The 25,462-nt window shown below is 44.4% G+C and overlaps 1 protein-coding gene across 1 annotated transcript in view; it reads right to left on the bottom strand.

Annotated features, from left to right (window-relative positions):
• Positions 1-20,369, bottom strand: part of GRM8 (glutamate metabotropic receptor 8) — an 836,758-nt gene extending 816,389 nt beyond the window's left edge. Inside the window, exons 1-2 of the mRNA XM_054559748.2 lie at positions 20,042-20,369; positions 10,614-11,442 (exon numbers count right to left, since the gene is read on the bottom strand). Coding sequence (XP_054415723.1) covers positions 10,614-11,123 — 510 coding nt within the window. The 5' untranslated portion in view covers positions 11,124-11,442; positions 20,042-20,369. The remainder of the gene's footprint in view (positions 1-10,613; positions 11,443-20,041) is intronic.
• Positions 20,370-25,462: the final 5,093 nt, after the last annotated feature.

Raw genomic sequence — 25,462 nt, forward strand, 5'->3', positions numbered from 1 at the left:
CTCACTTGGCTGGAACATGAGCTGATGAAGTCCTAGTCTCAAGTTCGGCCTTCAAGAAAACTAGATAGGCTTGCCCTATGCCAGAGCCAATCTAGACCTGCCATCAGTTCTGTTTCTTCTTTTCTTTTGTGTGTGTGTGTGTGTGTGCGCGTGCGTGTGTATGAGAGAGAGAGAGACAGACGGACAGGGTCTCACTCTGTTTCCCAGGCTGGAGTGCAGTGGCATGATCATGGCTCACTGTAGCCTCAACCACCCAGGCCCAAGTAATCCTCCCACCTCAGCCTCCAGAGTAGCTAGAACTACAAGGGCATGCTACCACAGCCAGCTAATTCTTGTATTTTTTATAGATACAGGATCTTGTCATGTTGCTCAGGCTGGTCTCAGATGCCCAAGCTGGTCTTGAACTCCTGGGCTCAAGTAATCCATCCACCTTGGCCTCCCACAGTGCTGAGATTAAAAGTGTGTGCAATCACACCTGGCCCATCGGTTCTGTTCCTTGACCAATGACTACACACTTAATGCTAATCTGCCTTTGTTCACAAAATAGGGCAAGTCAGTATGAATGGCTGAGAAACTGGAGGAGAGGTACCACTCAAAATGGATATCCTCTTAATAGCAGAGGTAAATATCTTCCTCCTCATTATCATCATCATAACAAACATTTATGGTGCCTCCTATGGAGCAGGGATTTTGCTTAGGACTCTGAGCTGTATCTTACTTGTCTTCATTAAAAACCATATGAAAAAGGTACTATTATTAACTGGGGTTTTTTGTTTTTGTTTTGTTTTTGAGACAGAGTCTTGCTCTCTTACCCAGGCTGGAGTGCAGTGGCGTGATCTCGGCTTACTGCAACCTCTGTCTCCCAGGTTCAAGTGATTCTCCTGCCTCAGCATCCTGAGTAGCTGGGATTACAAGCACATGCCACCATGCCCAGCTAATTTTGTATTTTTATTAGAGACGGGGTTTCACCATGTTTGTCAGGCTTGTCTTGAATTCCTGACCTTGTGATCCACCTGCCTCAGCCTCCCAAAGTACTGAGATTACAGGTGTGAGCCAGCGCACCCGGCCTGAGTTGTTTAACAGATAAAGCTTAAGAATTAGAGAGATAAACTATCTTGCTTAAGGTAACACAGTTAACAAGCATTAGGTCAAAGTTTGAACTCGGGCAGTCTGACTACAGAGCCCAACCTATTTCATATAATTCATATTAATCTATTTTACTCAAGAGTATCAGCACCACTAGATAAATATGTTAAAATAATCTATAATTTGAACAGACATCTCCTGATAACAAACATATCTATAAGTCGCAAATATCTAAGAAATTTACATCAGTATGACATGGTATTTGTTCTAGAAATAATATAAGTTCAAATACTCAGAGATCAGATGACAAATCACTCTGAAAACTAACAAATAGAATTGCCACAACATAAAGAAATAGTACAAGCACTAGTCGAAGCTAGAGGTCACTCTCAATCCATGTGAGAGGAAGCAAGAGTAAGACACTAGAGCCAAGAATAAGTCACCATCCACATGTCCCAAGGGAGCCTCAGTGGCACTGCAGGAGATACAGAGACAGATCCATGGTGTCCCTGAAGCTGGGACTAAGCCAGGGCTGTATTACACCAAGGAAACTAACCTCCATAATCCCAGATGGAGCCTTGAAGAATCTTAGAGGGAGACTAATGGCCAACATTGAGAACACATGTCTATTAGCTTGCTGAGCCTAATGAAGTAATATAGCAGAGACTGGCCTCATTCTAGAAACAGATAATAGTGGCTGTGCACAATGCTATGCCTAGACCCTTACACCTTGCCAGCCTGGTGTTCCTTATGTATTCAAGATACATAAAGATTAGATGTGTAGACGCAGGTTGTGAGGACAGTGTTTGGGGATAGGAAAAGCCCCCAATTACAGCTAAAAGAGATGTCTCTTTTGCCAGAAAGTGTGTTATATCAATTAAATGGGTAAATAAGCCCTTTTCCCACTGTGGGGAAGCAAGGGCCTCTTGTGACCCTCTATTGATTAAGACTGCTGTGGAATGTTATTTGCAATCTCATTGCCTAATGGAAATCAGGAGGTAGCTGTCATGGTTTCTGAAGACAAATTGCTGGTAGCTGAGAAAAATCATAGCCTCTTTCATCTTTTACTGTTCTCAATTCTCAATTAATGTGTATCTTACAATCTAAGTTTCTTAAATCAGTCTGCTCTACTGTCTCAGGTAGTAAAAATGCATAAAATGGTAATCTGCCTGACCCTACTTTAAGAAATTGTGTTTAAGTGACCATTGCACTGATCATTATTCATGAGCTATGCATTACTTAATAAGGAACACAACTCAAAAATGCACACAATTAAAAATAAATCCACACAACAGCTGCTGTGATTATGACCAATATGAACAGAAATCCAACCAGGTGTGTGTCAAAAGAAAAAAGCTGCTGCCAGACAGAACACTGTTAAATCTCATTTTTGTTTTGCACACTTTGACTTGCTAAGTCAGCCAGCAAGCAATTTGTATGGAGCAGTGCTTCCAAAGTGTGATGTGCAAAAGAGCAGCATCAGCATCACCTGGGAACCATCAGAAATGGCAGTTCTCAGACCCCACCCCGGGCCTCCCCAGACCCACTGAATTAGAAACTCTGCAGGTGGGCTCAGGAACGCGTGTTTCAACAAGCACTCTGGGTGATTTCTCGCATGCTACAGTGTGATAACCATTGGACTGAGCACAGGACAGCCTTCAGATTTTAAGTCTTCCTAGGAAGGCATTACCTTTGGTTGCAAAAAGCTATCAGAAGAGCCCAGGAAGACACCTGTGTTAAAACCACTGCAATCTTCAATTGTGCTGTGAACCTAAAACTGCTCTGAAGTGAAGTCTATAAAATTTAAAAACCTGCAGTCTCTAGGGTGAATGGGTAGAAAGAGCACAGTACTTTCCTTATGCAGATTTATTTACATAGACCCTGACTTATTCTAGAAAGGTTTTCAGACAATTTTGTAAGCCAAAATATATAACATCCAGTCACAAACCATTCTTATGGAAAGACTTCTCACTACTTTTCAAACAACCTCATTATTTAAAACACCCTAAACATAGGCATTTATCACTAAGCACGCTCTTAAGATGTCTTTGGTATTCCCTTCAGCATTTCAGGCCATTTAAGGCTAGGGAAAAGAAAAGAAATTTAATTTAAATTCACCAAGTTTAAAATGTGCTCCGCCCAAGAGTCATGGTGCTCCCTGAACTGTCTGAGCATATGACCATGATGCTGATTCTAAGTTACTGCATGTTGCGAAGAGACATGACTTGGAATGTCTGTGTCCTGTGACCCTGTCTTACAGCAAGATGCTTTTAGCAGTTCACTCATCTGGCCCCTTTGTTGGTCCAAGAAAGGGCCCTACACCACCAAGATTCATTCTAGAGCTAATAGTATTCAGATGAGGCTCTAGCATTGTTTCAACTGTTTTTCAAATAACAAATTTGAAGAGCAAAGGGAAGTAGCCTGTTTATCAGAGATTTGTAAAATAAGGTATGGTCCATCCATATGATTAAAAGCCAAGCAACTATTAAAAAAATAAAGTCTTGCAGTTCTCATTCTTGACCAAACATCAGAATCACCTGGTGATCTTTTAAAACATACCAATGCAGGGCTCTACCCCAACCAATTTAACTGGTCCTGGCTAGGGTCTGGGCATCCATAATTTTTAAAAGCTATGCTGGCAATGCTAACATGCAGCTGGGATCAAGAATTACTGCAGTACATCTATATTAACCAACATGGAAAATTTTCCCAAACATATTAAGTGAAAAAGAAAGTCACAAATCACGTATCTGTTAATAAAATCACGTGTGCACGTGTTATTAATGGATTTATGCATTTGGAAGTGTACTTTCATACTATGTATTGCTTAAACCTTCCAAAATGAGAATGTGTTCATATATTTTGCTTATTTTTTGATTGACAATTTATATGTATTTATGGGGTACAATGTGATGGTTTATGTTTACAATATGGGGTGATTAAATTGGCTAATTAACAAATCCATCACCTCACACTTTTTTTGGTGTATGGTGAAAACATTTAAGATCTACTCTTTTAACAATTTTGAAATATACAATGCAATTTCTTAATGTTAAAAATACATTTAAATGGAAATTTGTATGAAAAAGAGAAAGCACATGAAAATAGCAACCCTCAAAATATAATCATGTTTCTTTCTTTCTCCACTTCTCCCTATTAGTCTGCTTTCACACTGCTATAAGGACTGCCAGATACTGGGTAATTTATAAAGGAAAGAGGCTTAATTGACTCACAGTTCAGCATGGCTGGGGAGGCCTCAGGAAACTCATAACTATGGCAGAAGGCAAAGGAGAAGCAAGAAACCTCCTTCACAAGGTGGCAGGAAGAAGCAAAGCCAAGCAAAGTGGGAAGAGCCCCTTATAAAACCATCAGATCTCGTGAGAACTCACTCACTATCACGAGAACAGCATGGAGAAAACCACCCCCATGATTCAATTACCTCCACCTGGTCTCTCCTTTGACATGTGGGGATTATAGGGATTACATTTCAAGATGAGATTTGGGTGGGGACACAAACCCTAAACATATCGCCCTCCTTTTTCTAAAGGAGTATACAAGAAAAATAAAAAAAATTATACTTCTTTCCTATCTATTCAACACATATTTCCAACATTGAGATTGGGATGAGGGAGAGAGTAGAGAGATACAATTTATTCATTCATTCATTATTTCTCTGACAGGCCCATGCTAGGTGCTAGGAATACAGCAACAAACTAGATAGACATGCCCCTGCCCACATGGTGCTTACAGTCTAGTGGGAGATGCAGACAAGTAGGTAAACAACTACAACCCAGTGAGAGAGACACTAAGGAGAGGAAGCACAAGCTGCTTGTTACTTGTAACAAAGAGACAATCTAGTCAAGGAAAGTGAGAAAAGGATCCCCAAAGTGGAAGTGGACCTTCATCCTGGGGAAAACCCTAGCCATTAAAGAGTTTTAAGAAGGGGAAAGACATTACCAAGTCTCCATTTTGAAAGATCTCTGTAGCTGGGAGTTTAAGTGCTACTTACCAGTCCTCTCTTATCTAAGGAGAGTGAGCTCTTTTCAAAGTTAAATGAAACCCTGCTACAGTACCAAAGAGTTGACTGAAGAAGTCCATCTCCCAATATTCCATTATCTATTTGCCATCAAATGAGATTGAACATGAAATTTACCTCCTACTGAGTTTACTGACTGCACTCATTTATGAGTTCATCTCTAGATGAGCCTGGGTATGGCAGATTTACCTTTTCAAAGTTTTGAAGCTAATAAAACCCATTGCATGCAATAAATAACTCAAAAAATGCTTGGCTTTATGGAAGTGGTTGCTACAGTTGGTAGAGTCTCTTGGAAGAAAATATATCTTCATAAACATAGCAGGGTAGGCGAAGACTGCCAGGGAAACAAGATGCTTCTCAGTATTTCATTGACTTCATATGAAGATCAATTTTAGCCATTTATAACCAGCACACTTCCACATAGGAGGTGAAATTATCTAGCCCACCCACAAATGGATTTCTATTAAAAAGTCTCATTTGATTGCTTTGGGAAGGATACACTACAGACTATCTAACCCCTATCCTTCAGGGGTAGAAAATTAACAATCCAGGTAAAGTTAACTAGAAAAACAAAAGAGAGAGGAATATATATTTGAATATATATTACAACCCAATGCATCTTTGTGGACATTAATGTGAGTTACCTCCAGCATCAATGTGCTGTTTTTAACTTAGAATATTCAATCTTTGCTCAAAGTAAGACATATGATTAGTGTTTGGAGGAATCGATTTGCTTTAATTTAAAGGAGAGGAGAGGAAATGTTCTAGAAAGGAGAAAAAAATTGAGCTCTTTATAAAACACAAATTTATGGGCTTCTCAAACATTTCCAAAGACCCTCTCCTTTTTAAATTCTTTCCAAACTACACAAGCTCTTATGGGGAGCTGGGCCCCTCTTTTCATTGGGTTGCCTGCAGTACAAAAGCCCCTGAGGTGTCGTTTATACCTCTGTATAGAATGGAGCTGTTCTGGGTCTGCTATTCTACCGTTACATGTCACATTATCCTAATTGATACTTCTGTTATCTAAAGCCATTAGCATGCTATATGAGTGAAGCAATCACCTAGGTCTGCTCTGCCCCATGTTAGCTGATACACGATGTGTGTGTGCATGTGTGTATGTGTGTGTGTTAGGGTACACTAGTGCATCTAAAAAGTTCAGATCATTAAATTCCTGTTCTGTAACTCTCAAATTTGTTTCCACTCCCAACACACCTCAGGGATATGAGACACTCATCTCAATAAAAATAGTTCCCGGAGAGGGGCTTGGGAGGCACACATCATTCACTGGATCCTGCCATTCGAAAAGCCTCCCAGGTAGTTTTAAGAATGCAGCCCACACCCCTTGTGGGTGAGGCAACAGCAGTATGAACCCCACCGTACACTCGGGGTTGAATATCACTAATCTAGTAAAGCATTCAGTATCCTATGGACCTACGCCACATGGCATCTTCTGTTCCCAGGTTGTGTCCAGCTCCAGGCCCTTATTCAACCCTCTTCTAAAGTTAAAGAGGCCCATTTTTTTCATTTGCTTCTGAGCTTGGATAAGAAGAGAAACAAAGACAGGATGACACCACTTCCCTCTAGATCAGATGAGCAGGACCACCTGTATTCCAGCAGAGGAGGTGGCTATCCACTAAGTGCAGTCTCTGTTGGGGCTAAATGAACCTCCCCAACTGATGCCAGCATCTCCTTTACAAAGACAAATCCCATTTCATTCCACAATTAGTGATCCTGAAGGAAATAAAATCCTCCTCTGACTTAAACACAGACATACTAACATGCAGATAGCTGACAACACATAGATCCCTTGCATCAGGTTTTGATTAGGAGAACACTTAGGAATACAAGGACTGGAGAGGCTGACACAGGAGAGGCAAGACTGAAGAAAGTGGTAAATGCGGCTGCGTGGGAGACGTTGTCTCCTTCACATTTTAGTTCAGGAAGATGCTGCAGGTAAAATATATGGCCTTCCTAAAGTTGTCCAAAAAAAGAAAACTGAGACATTTAGGGATCACTTCCAAATTTGGCCCAAATGTTTTCCATACAATTTTAAACACATCGCAACCACATTCTTAAAACCCCAATTTATGTTTATTGTTGAGCGGGACAGTGAGTAAGTTCATGAATTAAGACCCTGTTTGTATTCCTTATGATCAAGGTTCATTGCACGTCTTCAATGGAGATGCTCTACCTCCTTCAACTCCATTATCTGGGAATAACCAGCAATACATTTATTTCTGGGCATATTTTTAGATTCTGTGGGTCTTTTGCTACCCTGAAAGGGCCTAAGCTTGAGAAAACTGTCATAAAACTTACTTTTAGTCAAGTCATAGCCTTTGGAAAATTAGTATTTAAGAAAAGTATTATTTTTCAAAAAGGAGCTATATGCCAATCTCCAATGCATTAACTGCTAATCATTCTTCTGATAACTATTCCAATATTTCACGACCATCCTAGCATATATGTATAAACAGAAGTCATCTATACATAGAGTAGACAATTTTCTATCCCAATTGTTTTATAATTAATACTACTTATGGAGTGCTTCCTGAAAGTCACATAAAAATCAAAGTAAAGTAGCATAAGTTGCTATTATCTAATTCACATTCTTATGGTTCCAGAATCACCTGTAAGATGGACTAGGCACCGACATCTCACTGATGGACTTCTGAATTACAGACGATTTTCAAGTCCAATAACTTGGTTAATAACTAGATTTGCTTCTGTAGGTTAAACGCGCACTCTGGATCAGTGAACTGATCATGTTAGTCATGACATCTACCATAACAGCATCCCCTCCTGGCGATAAGTGACCCACCCACTCCCTGCACTTCAGTTAAGGGTAGCAAGAGCTGCCCTTTCATGTGTTGGTGGGTGTCTCAAGAGATGGCCTGGGGCATTGGACTCTGCCCAGAGAGTCAGTAGTAACCCTCTCACCCAGTCAGATGGGGTCCCTCCAGAATTACCCAAGAAATTAAGAGAACTAACCAGTCAGTGAGGGAAGAATAGAGAAGAGAGAAGCCAGATCCCCGCTGCATAAAAACAAAACACCCTCTTGCCTTCAAGTGGCCTGGAGTTTCCTTCAATAGCCCAAAAAACCAAAGGACATGACCAGGTCCTGATGGAAGCCTTCCTGCATTTTCTCATTAAATATACCCAACAATCTAACACAATCTTATTATTTCCATTTTGCAGATAAGCTGATTCTATGGCCAAAAAAAAAAATGCAAACAAGCTTGGAAAACCTCATATGAACACCTTATCTCCTCCATCACACTCCTCAAATCCTTGCCCACTTTTAGCTGGGCACCAGGCTACAGGAAACAGCCAGGATTCACATGAATTACAATGGTATTGGCGGGAACCCGAATTGGTTTATAAGGGGAGGGAAACCAAAAAGAGAAAATTCTTAGGAAACTTTTCCTCTCCTCTAAAAGTGATGTTTTTGAACCACAGCTGCTAAGTTAAAAATAGAAAAGAGATGCCTTGGAGCAGGTGAGGAGGGAGTTCAAAACAGAGAGAAGAGTTACAGAAATGTCTGAGATGGACACCACCCCAGAGCAGAAAATGCCACGTGGCACAGAACTAGGGTAGCTGGGAGGAATCCTAGATCCCAAGATGTGGGAGGAAACCTGGAGAATTCTGGTTCCACATCTTCCCTCTAAACAAGGAGTCCCTCTAACTAAGAGAAATGGTTAACAACTGCCTAGTTTCCCTTGAAGGTTTCCAGAAATGGAGAACTAGAGCAACTCTGGCTATATGTTTTAATTGTGTCCTTCTCACTGTCAAGAGGCGCTTCTTAATGTCCTGCTCAAATGTCTCCAGCACACCCTGAAGCCTGTTTGTGCCTCTTCAGTACTCCTTAGATGCAGAGAGCTTCTGCTTAGCATCCTCCTTATTTGAGAAAATTTCATCTATCTGAAAATAGCCATTAAGTTGCCTCATAGCATTTTCTCTTCTAAACTAGGGAAATTCATACAGAGGCCACACAGCCACTCAAGGGGATGTTACAAAGAGGATTCCAGTGCCATGAGTGGGCCAGACTAGATGTGCCTCCTAGATATCTGCCAAGCCAGAAATCCTTTGATTCAATTCCTTTCATCTTTTGTGTGACATTTCCCATCACTTTGTTCACATTTGTCACAATACTTGTCATCTGTCCAACTTCTCCATATTCTTTTAATATTTCTAAATCTAATGTGCATAGGACCTTTTTTTTTCTTTTTTTTTTTTTATTTTTTTGAGACAGAGTCTTGCTCTGTCGCCCAGGCTGGAGTGCAGTGGCAAGATCTCGGCTCACTGCAACCTCCACCTCCCAGGTTCAAGCGATTCTCCTCCCTCAGCCTCCCAAGTAGCTGGGACTACAAGCATGTGCCACTATGCTGGGCTAATTTTTTGTATCTTTTTAGTAGAGACGGGGTTTCACTGTGTTAGCCAGGATGGTCTCAATCTCCTGACCTCAATATCCGCCCGCCTCGGCCTCCCAAAGTGCTGGGATTACAGGCGTGAGCCACTGCGCCCAGCCAGGAACCATTTTTCACAATATAAAACAAAGGCTCATTAATTCAGATTAAGTTGAAAAATTCATGTCCCCCTGAGTAAGAAACCAGAGTGAAAGTATTTTCAATTAAACAAATTATGTCTATTACAAAAGACTACATATTGGTTATTAATCAATAAAATGAAAAAGTTAATGAAAATGGTGAGTTAACAATAACTTTAGTTCTACGGCACTTTATAATTTTCAAAGTATTTTTACATATATTATTCCATATTTCCAATTTTATTCAATATATAAATGTAACATATGGGTAATAGATCACCAAACCTAAATCAAAAAGTCTAATTTATCCTGCTAAATTTGAACCTTTAATGCAATAAGAATTATATATAATTATTCCAAGTCTGTATCAGAGCAGTCTGAATTAATAAGGTTCTGCTCTATTGTAGTTATAATAAGCCTGACAATTTTATGGCCATCTCATCTCCCAGAGTGTCACTCCCATCTACACATTAGTAATAAATACTGTTTCTTCATGAACAAACTTTTGTCATAATAGAGCATCCCACCTTAAAGAAGTTTCACTCAGTAAATTAAACAGCTCAAATACCATAGAAATGTTTTCCATGATAAATGCGCTGAGTTCATTATTCTCTTCAAAAATGCTTGTTTAATTTAAAATGAGCCTAATAAAGAGGTTATCCCAAGATGACAAGGACCCAATATATCACAGAACTTTTCACCTTTCTCTGTGTTCAGAAAAAAAAAAAAAAAAAAAGAGTCAAAACTAATCCAGTTAATTGTAAGTAATGGAAATAAACCAATACATGTAGAATGCCCCATACAGAATGCCCCATTTGAGGAACCTGGTGACACCAAAAGGGTCTATGAGCACCTTCACCATCTTCACTTTCTTCTTAAACCTGCAGCTGGAGTCATAGCATTTCATTGTTCTTTCACAATGGTCAGAAAGACAATGCCTTTACCTACCTTAAAAAGTCTTAAAATGTTAGCAACCATGATGGACACGGAGCTTGCTGCAGCACCTATGACGCCAGAAATCTTGTCGGGCTTGGTGAAAATGGGTGGATCTCCATTAGCACACTTCACATCCGAAGCATCTTTCTCTATTAATGCCTGCACGAACGTTAGAGACTGCTCCAAAGCATAGGTGTCCCTAGAGCATGTGTCGAGGATGCGGACACCCAGAGTGATGTTGGAAAGGAGATCAGGGTCCTTGTTAATCTGGTCAATTGCATAAAGCATGGCCTCCAGTCTGTGAATCCCCTTTTCCTTCTTCAGCTCCCCACAAGGCACCCCTCTCTCTCCCTTTGCGTGGACAGGGAAGAGACCCCCCAAAATAATGTCCCCATCCACCCGTATGGAATGGGCATACTCCTGGCTGTGAGTTCTTTGCATCATTGTGAGGATCCAGTAGAACTTGGCGGTCAAGAGGAAGAAACAAGGGCAAGAGGCTGATCGCTTTCCCTCGCATACCATTTTCTCCACGGGTGGTACTGCAATCCAAGACCCAAAGTTTATTCTTGCCACAGAAGAAAGGGGACCATCTGAGGCTGCACCTTCTGGAGGCTACCATCAGGGCCCATGGGGAAAAGGCTCTGTGGGCATCAGCAAGTTTTCTTGATTTGAATGTCACAGTGAATTTCCATCAGACCCCTAAGGTTCAATTTTATTTCCTTATAAGATCAACTTGCCTGGAATGGTGCAAAAATTAGAACATCTGAGGTTCTGAGGTTCTGATGTTGGGATGAGGTCAGCAATTCATGTCCTTGAAATCAGCCTTGTAGCAGAATTATTCCTGGGAAGAGGGGAAAAAAGGGGGTTTAGTTCAGTGGGTCTACATGTTTCACATTTTGCAGCCCTGTTTACGCCAGCCTCTTAAAAAAAAATCCCCTATTCAGTAAGAAACTAATTCTTTTTGTCCCCCTGTGATTCTGAACACCTGGCTGCACTGCATCTAAACAGGGAGATTGATGACACTTTTGGAGCAAGGGAAACTGAACAGTATCAGGAACTAGGTTGATTCTCCCAAGCCAGAAAGCATTTTTATTTATCATCTTATTTCAATAAACCTTATTTCCATGAAGGTAAAAATCCTGCAACTGATGGCACCATTTCTTTTCAAATCTGTTTTTTTTTTTTTTTGCAGCTATCTGAATTTAGCATTCTAATTTTGTCAACAGAATCATAATAAATATTATTTTCTGTGATGTATCCAACAAGCCAGTCATCTGTTAATGACTTTTTTTTAGTGCCTCAAATTACCCAGTAGGAAAAAGTGATTATTCAATTACAAAGTGAAAGAAAGAAAGAAATCCACCCAAAGAGCTAAAAAATGTGTAAGTTTTGTAGCTTGTGAAAAAAATTAACATAGAAAGTCAGCTATTTCATATAAATTGTCTTATTCTCTGGTAAGAAAACAAAGACTTGAAAATGAAACACACAGGGAAGATGACATGTGAAGATATTCCTATTACCATTGTCAGGGTTTCCAATTAATTTGTCGGGGTGGGAGCAATGGGTATATTAACAGTTCTGAGGGAAACATGCCTTGATCCCAGAATCACTAGGAGCAAATCAGAGTTGGCGATCAATTGAAGAGCTGCTTAATTTTGTCTGACTCAGTGGGGAAAAGTTCATCAAGACTTCAAGACTAGAAATAACTTGAAGTAAAAAAAGGCTACATGCAAATCTACAAAGTTTTTTTCCTACGGCCTTCACCCTTAATTCCATAAGATTTTTTTCAAACGACTTTTGAAGAGATGTGACTGAAAATGAGAACTGACTTAACACAGGGAATCTGAGATTTGTAATGCACAGCTAATTAAGAGAATAAACAGCACCAATTTACTTTGGTAGGATGGTAATCTAATGATCATTTCTAACCTATTTACATATGGGTTGGAAACCTGAAATTTGGACAGTTCTCCTGTAACCTAGCCAACCAACATCTGCTTGTATTTTCCATTCACTTGTTCACGTTCCAGTTCATAAAATTTTCTTTTTATCCTTCTTGTCCCGAAAGGAAAGATGGTGCTTCCCTGGGGGATAACTGAAAATATGCCCAAAAACCTTCAAAGAAAGCTGCATTTTTTGCACTTTCAGATTAGAAAAGAGGGCTCATAGCAGCCCACTGCCCCATATTTCTGAGCAAACACCTGGCAGCCTAGCCAGCCAATGGCCCACTCGGCTGAGATAGTTCTGTGCGCCTAAGACAAGTATTCCCTGTCTCCCAGCACACATCAAGCCTTAGATTTCCTCTGTGCTGCCCCCAAAATACTTCATCCTTTCTGATTTTTCTCACCACTTAACTGTTTAGTCCCTCACACTGGATTCTCCTAGCAGCTGCTTTTCCCTCAGAAAATCTGTGATTCAATAACAGCCTGACCTCAGGCATTCCACAAAAGGAAACACTCAGAAAGTCAACCTGATTTTCTGGATGAAACCATTTAAGTGATAGGCCATAAATTACACCGGCCACCCATTAAGAGAAGTAAGATTGTGTTTAACAGTTTCACAAGGAAAACCAGTCACATGATAGTAAAACCTCATTAACTCTGATCACTAGTTGAGGTTTTGAGACCAATTCCACGTGGCTGGGCTGACCCTTGTTCTGACAGAGTACAGACTAAATCAATAAATAAGGTGAAGGAGAAATGTCTAGGGGGAGTGGGTGGGTCTTGGGCCCGCCTTTCTTCTTTACACCAAGCCATCCCCCAAGTACTTAAAACACTTAAGAGAATAAATGGCTTTCAATTATAGACGAACATACAAACAGCCCATCTGTTCATCACAATGCATCCTTACCTATCCATGTGGCATTAACCTAGTTCCACTTGCTGTACAGTCCAGAAAGTAATAAAATTGAGTCGCTTTTAAAATTATTGGTGATTGCAATATTGTTTACTCTCTTTGGCATCTCATAGCTTTGTTTGGAGCTTTAATTTTTAAAAAAAGATTGCAGGATGAATAACAGTGAGGCAGGAATCAGTTTTGTTTAGTGGTCAAATGCACTGAAATGGAAAACGAGAGGTTCAGTTTTGGTTTCATTTCAGTTTCATTTATTGGACAGCTCACTTGAATTTTTGCTGGAGTTTCCGTCTCTGGAACATAGAATTAATTGCATGTAACCTCTCTGAAGCTTGCTTTTCTTGTCTGTAAAGGGGTGATAGAACCTGCCACACAGCACACATGGAAAGCATAGTATCTGGCTCAGTAAACAGGAGTTATTGTTGCTAACTTAGTTTGTAATTCATTTTCTACTAGAGCAGAGCAACTCTTTCTGTATTTGCCCAGTTGGTGAGCTTTTGCTGAACTTCGTTTGTCACTTTAAAAAATAAAATCAGAGCTACTTATAAAATATTTAAATCTTGCATTTATTTCAAAATCTGATACATTGTCATAAAAATCAGACTCCACTGCCAGAAGGTATAGTTTCCCCTTTTAAAAACCCTAAGGAAAAAATATATTTGAAAGTTTGTGAGAAACTACATCAGTTAGGTTTCATTGTATAATCTTAAATTACTTATCTTGCTCTTGTACAATTCTTGTGAGCTTTAATCCAAACTCATCCTAGTGGAGTCTATGAGTTTTAAAGAAATCATAATCTTTCAGAGCTATAGATCCAAATACCTCTATTGTATGTTTTGTGTTTGATTTAAAGTATAAACAGCTCCTCTCTCAAACTGACCTGCCTCTGACATGTGGCAGAAGCCTGGCCTGTGCTGGACTGTTTCAAGGAGGCATGAGGTCTGGACTCCTGAAACCAATCTCAGAGGGGGACAAATCCTCTCAGCACTATGTCTGGGCCCACAGGGAGAGGCCGTGGAACCCTTTGGGGAGGCTTAACCATGAACCCTCATAGCCCTTCCTGTGCACTCCCCCGCCAGCCCACCCTTACTTACAGGGCACATCATACATCATGGGGCCCTCCATGGGCAGTCCCCTGGCCTAAGACTCCTGGAAGCAGGCACCCTGGCTGGACCCTGAGCCTGTGGCCCCTAAATGTGCTCTGTTTCCTAAAAGGCCAGAAGGACACCTCCTCACTGGCCAGAGCCCAGAATTCTGCTTTATTTTATACACACCTTCTCTGTACCAGTGTCAAGTACCTAACACAGTATCTCCATAAATTTTCATACACCAGGCATTAGCTCTTGTATAAATGAGAAAAGAAGGCTCAGAGGGATTGAATATGGCCCCAACCCCTGAGATGGTGAGCTGATAAGTGGCAGTGCCACCAAAGTCATCTGTCCCAGAAGGTGGGTCCTGTCCTTGGAGAAAGACCCCAGTGCTGCAGGGACTCGCTGCGGCAGCACAAGGAAAGGGAATGGCCCTGCCCCTCCACTGCAATCTTTCAGAAAGGTGCACATCTTTGATGCTTAGCTCTGGAAGAACAATAACGTACTAATTAGGAAGGGACAATCTGGGGGCATTTCCAGGGAGGTGATTTCTGAATCTCTCAAAGGGCTGAGAAGATCCAATGCAGTTTGTCCAAACACTTCTGCTCCAAATGAGGTCTCCTGGCCAGGTTGATGTCAAGGGGAACACACCCACCAACACATGCAGGGTCTCTCTGGATCTGCCATCACATCTTCCTTGGGCATTTAGCAGGTATGATTAAAATATGATAGGGTAAAATCCTCACTGAGGAATACCATTATCCAAGAATTGTAATTTTTTTCTCATAAAAACTCCAAAGCAGCATTCCTATGCTGCATTCCATTCAGCTCTTTAACAAAAAGGTTAAGCTGAATATTCTCATCAATTCATATGACTGCTCACACTTGCAGCTCTTTTGGTTGTTTTGAAAATGCATCATATTTCTGTATTATCTCCCATGCTGCAATATGTGTGCATGTCTGTGGCTTCTTGGTGGGGCAGAGTGAGGATGGGGCAGACAGAGCTCTCCCCTGGCAACAGAGGCTTGGAATTGGATCTTTGTCTGACAGTCACTGGCTGGTAACACTGAACATGTCCCCTCACCCATATGTGCTTCCATTTCCTCATCTGTGAAATGAGTGAGATGGACCACGTGATCTCTAAGGTGTCTTCCAGCTTCCTATTCTGAGATTCTATTACTTAATAATAAGGGAATATGAGATTATGCTCAAACATCAGAGCAAGGCTTTGCCAACTGAACACAATAACTGATTTTGTTTGCAAGTTGAGTGACGTTTTTTCACCAGTGAGAGGATTGTGAAAGCTCTTCTACACAAGCCAGCCTCATATTTTAAAAAATCTGATATAGAAGAAGCTCGACTTACTAAACAGATAAATTAGAAAGTAATTATTTGCATTACAAAAGAATTCACCACAGGTTTCCTTTAAACAGCTAAATCCTAGGCATTTAAAAAAAAATCTGATTTAGGAGAATTCAATTTGTGCCCTTATTTTTCCAATAACACAGCTATTGCACAAAAAGACCATATTTGAAGTAATGAGAAGCTACTTTTTATAATATGTATCAGATAAGAAGAGAGAAAGTGGGTGACATCAACACTTACTGAATGCCTGTAGTGTGCCTGGAGCTGCAGACACATTATTTCATTTCCCTCTAAAATACAACTATGAGGTTGGTATCACAGCCTCCATTCAGGATCTAAGGAACCTGAAAACAGATTATACGACTGTGTCTAAAGTCTCAGGCGAGGATTCAAATGCAGGACTGCCATTATGTTCCTTCCCTTACTCCATGCCCCATGGGGGCAGGAGGACAAGCTGGATCTCAAACTAACCCTGATTTGATCATGAGGACTGTGAGTGAGATGTTCTAGAGTCCTAGGAGACACTGATTCTAGGCTTACTTCCCCCAGTACTCACTGTATAGCACTGGGCAAGTCACTTAACCAGATCTCAGTTTCTTGGTTTCTAAAATGGGGAATGATTTTCCCCCATCTCCCAGTTTGTGAAATCCAACAATATAATGTGTGTCAAAGTACTTTATAAACTGCCAAGTGCTATAAGAATGCACAGCGATACTATTAAACAATCTGTCCTAGAACTAAAATATGTTACTGGTGTATTGTACTTAGAAGATTTAAGAAAACCACTTTCTCATCACACTTGGGTCTAGTCAGACCTTAACAAGGGTCACAGGTCCAAAAAAAGTCAACCCTGGCAAGCCTATATGGAGAGCACAGAGCTTGAAGGAAAACTGGAAAGGACGCAAGAAGAAGTCAATGGAAGTACCATGCCTGACCTGGAGAACTAAAGGTCATGGACACTGAGCATCTAAATCGCTATTCTGAAGAAAGTGGTGACAAGATAATCTCCTGTTGTGAAAACAAGACAACCGGAAACCTTCCTAAGTTGTAGGTACACTGGAAAAGTCAGCCAATAAATAGCCAGCAGCTTTCTAGCTTTAGGCATAACACTGCCTGGAAAAGTATGAAATTGGCAACACATGTGTCCAACAATCTATACTCCTCTGAGGACCCTCCTAGATATTCCCACTTCTGCTCACCTCCTGCCCTGCCCTGCCCTGCCCTGACCTCCCCAGAACTAGGTCTCTTCCTTCCCTCAGTGCCTTTGTTCTTTCATTACCTTGGCCCTCCCCAGGGAGTGAGTGGATTCATTAGCAGGTATCAAAGCCTGAAGATGCATTACTGTCATCCCCAAATGGAACATCTGCATTCTCAAAATGATTCCTAGGAGAGCCATAATTTATTTACCAAAGAAATATCACCATTAATAATGGTTAAGGCTAGCAATGCAACAAGCCAGAGCAGGGAGCTAGGAGTCAGGAGCGTCTCAATAGTACCTCTCAAATCATTCCAACAGCAATGCCCACCACTAAGAAAGGGTGTCCTGGGATGAGACAATATTATGCTCAGGGTCCCTCCCAGTGAGTGGGTGAGTTTGTCGCAATTTGTCAAAGTACCAAGTAGAAATGAAAATCAAAGAAAAAAAAGAAGAGAGAAAGCCCAAATCTAAATTCCAATTCCTAGCAGAAAGAAAACCCTCTCTTGAAATGGAAACAATAAGCCAGCCAACTCTCAGCTCATAGCCTCTCCTGGGAACAACATGAAGTGGCCATCCCTACTGAATGAACCACATTTGTGAGTCTGGGGACGCCCAGTCAGAGTCTATTAAGAAAACAGCAAGTTTCCTGAACCTCCGCAAGCCAGCCAACTTGACAGACATGGAGATGTGGCCAGGTCTTGGCTGTGGGTCCAGGAAGAGAGAAATTCAAGCAGCATCTTCTTTTAAGACACTGGGACAGAGCAACTCCACTCCCCCCAACCAAAACAAGGTCATCTTTATGATGGGCATTCTACCTACCCGAGGAAGGTGGTAGGAAGGAAACTTGGAAAGAAAAAAACATGTGTGTAGTGTGCTGTACATCGTGCCCTGAAGACAATGGAACATTCATGCACAAAGATTGGCACGCAATTGCCAATGTGAATGTCAGACGGGTTATTTGCTGCATAAATACCAATTAAACAAGCCCCACAGCAGCTTCAACCTGCTCAGCCAACTTTGAAAAGAGCACATCTCTCCAGACCTCTAACTTTCTCCTGCACTCACTGGAGCTTAGCTCTTCCTTTTCTCTATTCCTTTTGGATGTAGATGTTTTTAGAATTATTCAAGCAGCCATAACTTTCGAAGGGTGCATAACAGGGCAGAACTAGCTAGCACAATCCAAACAGAACAAATTGAGCCTAAGTAACAGTATAGAGCTGTGTTCTCAGTATCTTCTTCTTTATTCCGGGTCAATTGTCTCCTACAAAGCCTCCCGTCATCTATTTCTCCCCACATCCCTTATTCAAAAGCAAGAATTCTCTATCTTAGACATGGTACAACCTGTAGTTGACTCTAAAATGGGAAAATCGCATTTTTAAAAACCTTGGTTCGTTTTCCCTGACGGAGGAAGCTTTTCTTTTCAAAATTATCAAGCCACACATTTTCAAGAACCAGAGAATGAATTGCACACAGCTGATTCTGCCTCCTACAGAGATCTTTCACCGTATTATTCACAGGCAAGTGACCAAGGTAAACTAAAGTGGTTTCTGTAGCCATTTGCAATTATTGACAAACAATTTCATAACGGAAAATGGAAATTACAGGCAAGTGCAATAAGCTGTTTATCCACGATCTACCTGCTGGTGGCTCTTTTTCTCTATTTTTCTTTCAAGCAAAATACAAGCTACCATAGGAATGCTTTTCTCCCGTTCATGATTTTTCTTGTATCTCCACCACCAACCCTGTTTTCCAGTTCTGTCAGTTGGCAGGATTTGTATTCAATCGCGGTAGTAGCCCAGACTCTACTGTATTCTTGGGTGTTCCAGAGACTCCCGCACCTTCAGGTTTGTGGGAAAGGATCCCCCAAATGGCAAATAAGGCATTCCCTCCCGGGGTGGGACTTGCTTAGGGGACTTAAGGGTTTCTGCAACCGGCGAGGGGGTCTGTTTTCAGCCCCGCTATCCTGGATGCGCAGACACCCTCTGACACCAGGCTTCGCAGTTTGGGCCACGGGGGAAGTAATTCCCCAGGGAACCGCGGGGGTGCGGTTTTGCGCAACTAGGTGACTCGCGTGTCCCTCCGCATTTCATTTGCACCAAGGGAGCGCGTGTCAGACGAAGGGAATTTTTTTTTCTTTTTTGGTGATTCTGTTATTTTTTCACCAACTGTACGAAGCTCAAGGGATCTCCGAGCTTTCTGGCTGGGCGGATGGGCTTCGCGCTTGGCGTGGCTGAGCGGTCCATCTCTACCTCTCCGTTTCTATCTCTACCATAACAGCTGCCACTCAGCCCGCCCGGATCCCTTGTTCCCCAGCGCACGTTCCTTTTTCTTCTCAGTTCCTTGGGCTGTTGAAGCCGGATTCTGGGTAGATAGAGACTGGGGCCGTGGAGGGAGCGCCAGGCTGCTCTTGCCTTTCCCGCGCCCCGGGGCATTCCGGCGCCGTCCGGGTGCCCCCGCGCGCTGGGGATGCAGCCTCCGCCCCCGCCGCACCTGGCCGCCCGAGCGCCCGCGCCCACGCCCCGCGCGGGGCCGCCCGAAACTGGGGCCGCGCCAGCCGCGGGAGCTGCCGAGGAGCTGTCTGGGCGCGTTTGCCTTTGCTTTTTAAACAAGAATCCCCGAGACCTTTTCTCCATCCCCCAACCCCCAACAGGACACGGAACTCCGGCGTTTCCCGAAAGCCACAAAAGAGGGGCACGGAAATCCCAAGCTCGCCGTGCTAACTCGGAGAACGCAAACTCGAGGCAGAGCGTGCGCCGTGCGGGGATGCGGGTGTCGAGGACCCCGAAACGCCCGGCTTCCCCCGCGACCCCCATCCTCCCTAGATCCTGGTTAGACATCCATCCAGCCCACGCTCAGAGGGCGGGGGTTACCCCGACTCATCCCGGAAACCGCTAACTTCGGAAATCCCTCCTGTTAGGTTCGCGAAACGAAGGTACCTCGTCATCTCGGCGGGGCAAGTCCGGGAGGTCACCCGGGGCAGGCGATCCGAGGCAGAGCGCTTTAAAATCCTGCCGCCGCACGCCCCGTCAGAGCGCCGAGCGTTCCTGCCCCCTTCCCGTCACCCTTCAAGTCTCCCATTCGCCGACTAAACTTTTGGGGGATCACATCTCCAAGCCTTGGGAGTTCCGGGTGAAGTCTCCCTCTTTTCTGAACCTCTTTACTGTAATGTAATCACGGGCAGACAAGAGGGGTGGCTGCCTTGTTCTTTGCAACGTAAAATCAACAGACACCCAATCAAGCTCCAATGCCCGGCCAGCCCCTCGCCCCCTGGTGCCCACTCTCCTTCTCCCCCCATTCCCGTCACCTCCGCCCGCTATTTCTCTCACAGACTACGGACGTGCAGGGCCATCTACTTGTGCTCAGGAAAAACAAATCACTAGAGTGATCTGAGAAGGAATGGTGCACCTGGCTGTCCGCTGAAAGGTTTTAGAGAAGAAAACGGAAAGGGGAATAAAACGGGGGGAATTCTCCTTTTCCAACAAGCAGGGCATTTTGGGGAAGTTTGGGGGCCGGGGGCTTTTCGTCCCGTGGTTCGGCACTTGCTTTCCTCGGAGCCGCTTTCTGCTGCCGGGCGGTGAGTCTTACCCTGCTCCCCGCAGAGGGCGCGGTGAGGAAGCCCGCCGGGGGCCCGCAGCTCCATGTCAGCGCCGCCGCCGCCGCCGCCGCGTGAGGCGAGCACAGCGGCCGCACTTGTGGCTGATCTCTGGGCTGAGGGGGCTGAGCTGGCCTAGCCGGCGCCAAGTCTCTTCCATGTGAATAACAAATACTCCCACCGGCGGCCGCGATTGGTCTGCGCCCGGCGCCTCCCGATCCTCCGCCCGCAGCCATTCACCCGGCGCGGCGCGGGGAGCCGCGGCCGGGATCGCGCCCGGGATCGCCAATCGCTTCGCGCCAACCAGTCACCTCTGGAAGCGGGAGGAGGAACCCCCGAGGGGCGGGAGCCTCTGGATTTCGGTGTCACCCAGCCGCCCTGGCGCGGGCAGGGAGGGGGACCCTCGGCCCGCGGATCCCCCTCCGCGCTTCAGCCCGAAGCGACGAGGAGACCAGAAATGTCAATAGTTCTGATTTTTAAAAATCATCCCCCCTTCCCCGCCCCCAAGAAAAAGGGGAGGACCCAACGACAGAGTGAGAGGGTGGGAAGAAGCGGGAGCGGTAGAAGGAGGAATATGGCTGTGGAGGAGCCCAGCGGCTCCGGCTGCCTGGCGAGCCCGGGACCGGCGCGGGGAGGCGCGACGCCCGCCCGAGCACAGCGGGCAGCACCCGCGAGCCCGGGTCCCCGGTGAACACAGCTCCAGAAAGCGTCACCGAGAATAACACATGGTAGATGACAAGTGTCCCGCCACATGCTTTCTTTTCGGGGATGCTTAAAGTAGAGCCGGCAAGCCGCGCGGTTCCCCTGCAAAGTTTGCCTGGGGCCCCGCGGCGGTTCCGCCATTTGTCCCGCCCCGCGGCTCTGGCGATTGTCTCCCCACTCCCCGCCCCCGCGGGTCTGAGGGACGCTTGCTACAGAGTCCCCAGGGCTCGAGGTACCACACAGCGCGGTCCGCTGCGGGCACTGCGCAGGAAGGGGCGTGGGTGGCTACCGGGACGGTCATTTTATTGAGATGATTCAAGGAGCCGCAGACGCGGGGCAGGAAACTCCGGGGAAGCCGTGCTCGGGTTCTGCAGGGAAACCTCGGGATTCCCTTCGCATGCCTCTTGTGGAAATCTGCCGGGCTCGACGTGCACAGTCCCGCGCTCCTCCCCACTAGTTAACGCCCAGACCCCCCCGACCCTGCACCCGCCGCAATGAGAGAAAGGAGCCCCTCGCTGCCCAGCTGCTCCGGCCGGGCCTTGCGTTGGTGAGAAAGTTCCATCTAGAGGCGGCCGCGCGCAACTGCAGGCGGCGCCCTAGGCCCGGGCGAACCAGGGAGGGCGGGGCGCGGGGGGAGAGGGGGCAGCCCAGGGAGATAAGGAGGATGGAGAAGGACGGGAGAGACCCCGAAAAGGCAGGCTCTAGACCCCCGTTCGGCATCTCTACAATGAATTTTATCTTCCTAAGCATCATGAACTTACAAGCATCATGTCAGGAATCTTGCATTAATTCCTGTATATATCGCCTATTCTGTTTGGGTTGTTTTAATTTTCACATCAACTCTGTGAGATGATCAAAATTATTAAGCCCACTCTACAGATGGAGGCAGAAACAGAGGCTTAGAGACACGGCTGAAAAGTATTACAGCCAGAAATCACAGTGTCTGGCTTCAAAACCCCATAGCACTTCCTCCCTGGTGGTGGGGGCTTTTCCCAAGGCTGGTTTTAATGTGCAAAGTTTCGATTGAGGAAACAGCTGTCTCTCTCCTAATTTCAAAAAAGGACCCTTGCCCTTTGTCACTTAGAAAAAATCTACAGGTTTTCAGCCCAGGGCACCTCTTCCCCTTTCGTTCCCTTCCTTCTCCCATCTCATGAGAGGCTCTTTGATTGTTGAATCATTATTTTATAGCCGTAACCACAAAAGAGGGAGGGAGGAGGATTTGGAGAGAGAAAATGGGCTGGGTCCTCTGTCTGAAAACCTTTCTGCGTAGGGAATCTCAATTCCCTGTGAATGTCTGGTGCAGCTCTGAAGAGAGTGATCAGTGGCCACTGCCACTTGGGACAAGTAAGGTGGGAAGAGGGAAGAGCTCCTAATTTATGCGGAGATGGGGCTGGGTGGACTTCCTGGTTGCACGCCTGCGTGTAAGACGCTTAAAAGATTTTCTTTTCTTAGGGACTGGAAGAGATCCCTCCTCCCCGAGAAGTGTAAAGTAAGTGCAGCGGCCTGATTTCTATAGCAGGAAGCCCACTCCACCCCAAACTCCAGACCCATGATCCCGGTCTGAGCAATGTTATCACAGATAACGTAGAGGTATGAATAAGTCCGTTTTAGACCCTTTACTACGTGTGCATTAATAAATTTGAGGGGAAAAGAGACACGACGGAGGGGAAAGGCAGAGGAGGCACGCAAATACGTTGGGCATCGGCAACTGCTGACCACACATCGTCTTTCTTCAGGGTAGGCTAGAGGCCAGCTGCAGGGCCAGTTGGGTCGTTGCCTGGCATGAGCCAAGAGGGCAGCAGCCTGGTGCTCTAGTGGGCCCATTTTAATAATAAGGGCAATAAGGCTGGCTGTGGCTTTGGAAGCCTAAGGAGGCTGAGAGAGCCGCTTGGGGAAGAAATGCCTAATGAGCTACTTTTCTCCTTTCCCTATTGATCATTACCTGCAGAGAACTGATGTCTTACAGGCACATCGTTGCCCTTCTTGGTGCAGCCTTCTGCAAGAAAACTAGACTTGATCTTTCCTAAGGAAAGTGCAAGTCTGATGCTTGGTTTTGCATCATCTTTAACTCTTGATACTCAAAATAGAACCGTCACTCAAATCCTACATGGAATCTGGTCAATAAGGAATAGAGCCCTTCTATATATTATTCAGTGTTTCCAATGGCTTTATCTGGTAGCCCCTGAGCAAGTGACATAGGCTCCTGTACAGGTTATAATTTGCCCATGTACAGGTTATAATTCGCCCAGACTGATAGCAACACTGGGACACAGGAAGAAAGATTGTCTCCAGGAGGGACTGGTCCCTATCAGTAACATTCACAGGAAAAAGTCATTGGCTGTACAACCTCTATTTATCAGGGCCAAACACCATGATGCTGCTTGCTCATTGCTGCAATCTGAGTCAGGGGAGAGTGTCTGAAGACCAGGCCGTCCAGACATGTAGGTTATTCTAGAGTCATCCACTTTGCCTCCCCTTGGGCTCCCACCTTCTGCAATATACACTCTGTCTTTGGAAAGTGTCTGACCTCATCCTGCATCCCACCCCAAATGTTTATTCAAACCAAGTATATTTCCTAGTAGTTAATCCTCCAAGAAGATTTGCCTATAATCTTCTCATTTTCAGTTGATTTAAAATGTGAGAAACTGCCCATGTGTTAGAAAATGCAAAAAACAATGCCATATGTTTGGGGTCCATTTAACTCAAGCTGTGATATATATTCCACACATGGAGATTTATGCCACAATTCCTGCTTTGGGGTAATCATTAAGGCTGAGAACCTTTGCAGGCTACTCACCCAAGGGAAATATCAACAGCATGATGCTCCCACATGGAGCAAAGCTGACAGGGGAAAGTGGGAATGGGATTTGTTTCTTTTGGAAACGAAGACAATATTTTTCTTGCTGGACCATCTGCACGTGGCAGTGAGTGTACCATGTGGGTTTTGCTCAGTTTATTAGACACTGGCTGCTAGAAGCAAGATCAGACATGTTAGACTGAGAGTCAGATAGAGCCAATGAGGTTTATGACACCAATGTCATGAATGAGTGTGTTCTGCACTTCCGCCGTCAACTCATACCTGCATACAGGAGTCATGGGAAAGATTCTTTAAGAATTTCTGACATACAGTATATGGGCATCTCTACTGGCTTCATTTGGGTTCCCCTAGAAGCACAACCTGAAACAAGGATTCAAGAGCAGGTAGTTTAAGAGGCGAAGGGAATCCCGGTAGTCAGGTGGTGAAGTGAGCCAATAAAGGGTGCATTATCAAGCTAGGTACCACTGTAGGCACCTGGTACCTAATCCCAGTGGGGAACTCTGGAAGTCAGTGTAAAACACACAGCAGAGAGTGGGTCCAACTGAGGGATGAGGAAGCTGGGGTATCTATACACCAACACTTATAAGGTGTTAGTTAAGAACTGCTCCCAGATGATGTTTATTCTCTGGCAATTCTAGCCTATCACATGGATGGCAAAGCAGCCTCCAGAGGTCATGTAAAGACCTCTGGGAAAAAAAAAAATGCAGGGGCTGGCAGTTAGTAGGCAGGTGATATGTAATCAGGGGTCAAGGACAAGACAATAAGGGCAGGTCACAGTTAGCCTCTGCAACACCTGTTTAGGCAAACCTCATAAAACTTGTGCTACTCAAGGCAATGCCTCTCTGTGTGTGTTGCAAGGACCACCTGCCTCAAAATCACAGGGGTGCTGATTGTAAGCACAGATTTCTGGGCCCTATCCCAGAGTTGTTTGAATCAGACTTGCTGGGATGGGGCCTGGGAAGCTGCATGTTTTGCAAACATTCCAGGAAATGACATTCACTAAAATTTAAAATGTGCTACACTCAGGAAATCATCCTCCTCACAGGCCTCACAGGCCAGCAGGCAGCACATTTAAATGTATGAATACTTGTTTGCAATGCCTAAGGAGGCAGACCTGAGAAATGAGGAGCCCAGGGAGGGGGTGCCTATCTGCTCATATCTGTTCATGGCCACAGAAGCTCTCTTTTCTCTTTTACTCCACTCCCCCTTTAGATGGGGTTTAACACTGAGAAGCTTCCATCAAAA

This window comes from Pongo abelii, chromosome 6, assembly GCF_028885655.2.
Source record: "Pongo abelii isolate AG06213 chromosome 6, NHGRI_mPonAbe1-v2.0_pri, whole genome shotgun sequence".
NCBI classification, from domain to species: Eukaryota; Metazoa; Chordata; class Mammalia; order Primates; family Hominidae; genus Pongo; species Pongo abelii.